Here is a 701-nt window from a genome sequence, read left to right as displayed (position 1 = left end):
CAGAGCAATGTTTTCATGCGGACGAGTCGCGGTACCAACCCGCCCGTAACGTCGTGTGTTAAAGCGGGACCTTGTAGAACCCAGCTCTGTTTCCTTCAGGTGAAAGAACAGCCTGTGTTTGGCTGCTCCTGCTTTGAGTTTGAATCACATTTGTTTCCGCAGCGGCCATGACGGTGGAGCAGAATGTCCTCCAGCAGCATTCTCAGAAGGTAAGCTCAGAACTTCACGGCTAGCTAACTTTAGCATAACTGCTACAGCGTCATAGTTTTATGGCTCGGTTTACATCAGGAACACAGTCCTGCTCGCTTTATGCTCAGCTGCGCTATTTTTTTAATAATCGGAGGTGTTTTTTACTTTTGGACAAATGTTTTGACCGATTATTATAATAATATATTTTAGCTACAAGGCCTAAAAGCTACCCTGCTGTTTAAGATAGTTAACGATGCTGTAAGTCAAACTCTGTGGAGTTTGTTACTGTAGTTATTTAAACATTTGAACACAGTTTGTGTAACAGACAGGACAACCACTGTTGTTTATTGGAATCAAAACCAGTTTAGTGACAGCCTGWCTTACAGTGTTTTGTTGTTTTAGTTTTCTAATGTTTTTATTGTGGGCGTTGTTGTTGTTGTTGTAGGCTACTGCACAAATTCACTTCTGGGTTGAATAAAGCCTAGTTTAGGAATATACTGTATATATATACA

General features: G+C 41.0%; 1 protein-coding gene across 1 annotated transcript in view; it reads left to right on the top strand.

Annotated features, from left to right (window-relative positions):
• The window catches only part of usp25 (ubiquitin specific peptidase 25), a gene marked incomplete in the record, with an annotated part of 93279 nt that continues 92578 nt past the window's right edge, over nucleotides 1–701 (top strand). The window contains 1 exon segment of the mRNA XM_014030869.1: nucleotides 1–209. Within this exon segment, the coding sequence (XP_013886323.1) occupies nucleotides 168–209 (42 nt within the window).

Source organism: Austrofundulus limnaeus, unplaced genomic scaffold, assembly GCF_001266775.1.
Source record: "Austrofundulus limnaeus strain Quisiro unplaced genomic scaffold, Austrofundulus_limnaeus-1.0 Scaffold1132, whole genome shotgun sequence".
NCBI classification, from domain to species: domain Eukaryota; kingdom Metazoa; phylum Chordata; class Actinopteri; order Cyprinodontiformes; family Rivulidae; genus Austrofundulus; species Austrofundulus limnaeus.
The sequence above is the reverse complement of the archived record's forward strand: the minus strand, read 5'-3'. Positions and strand labels throughout refer to the sequence as shown.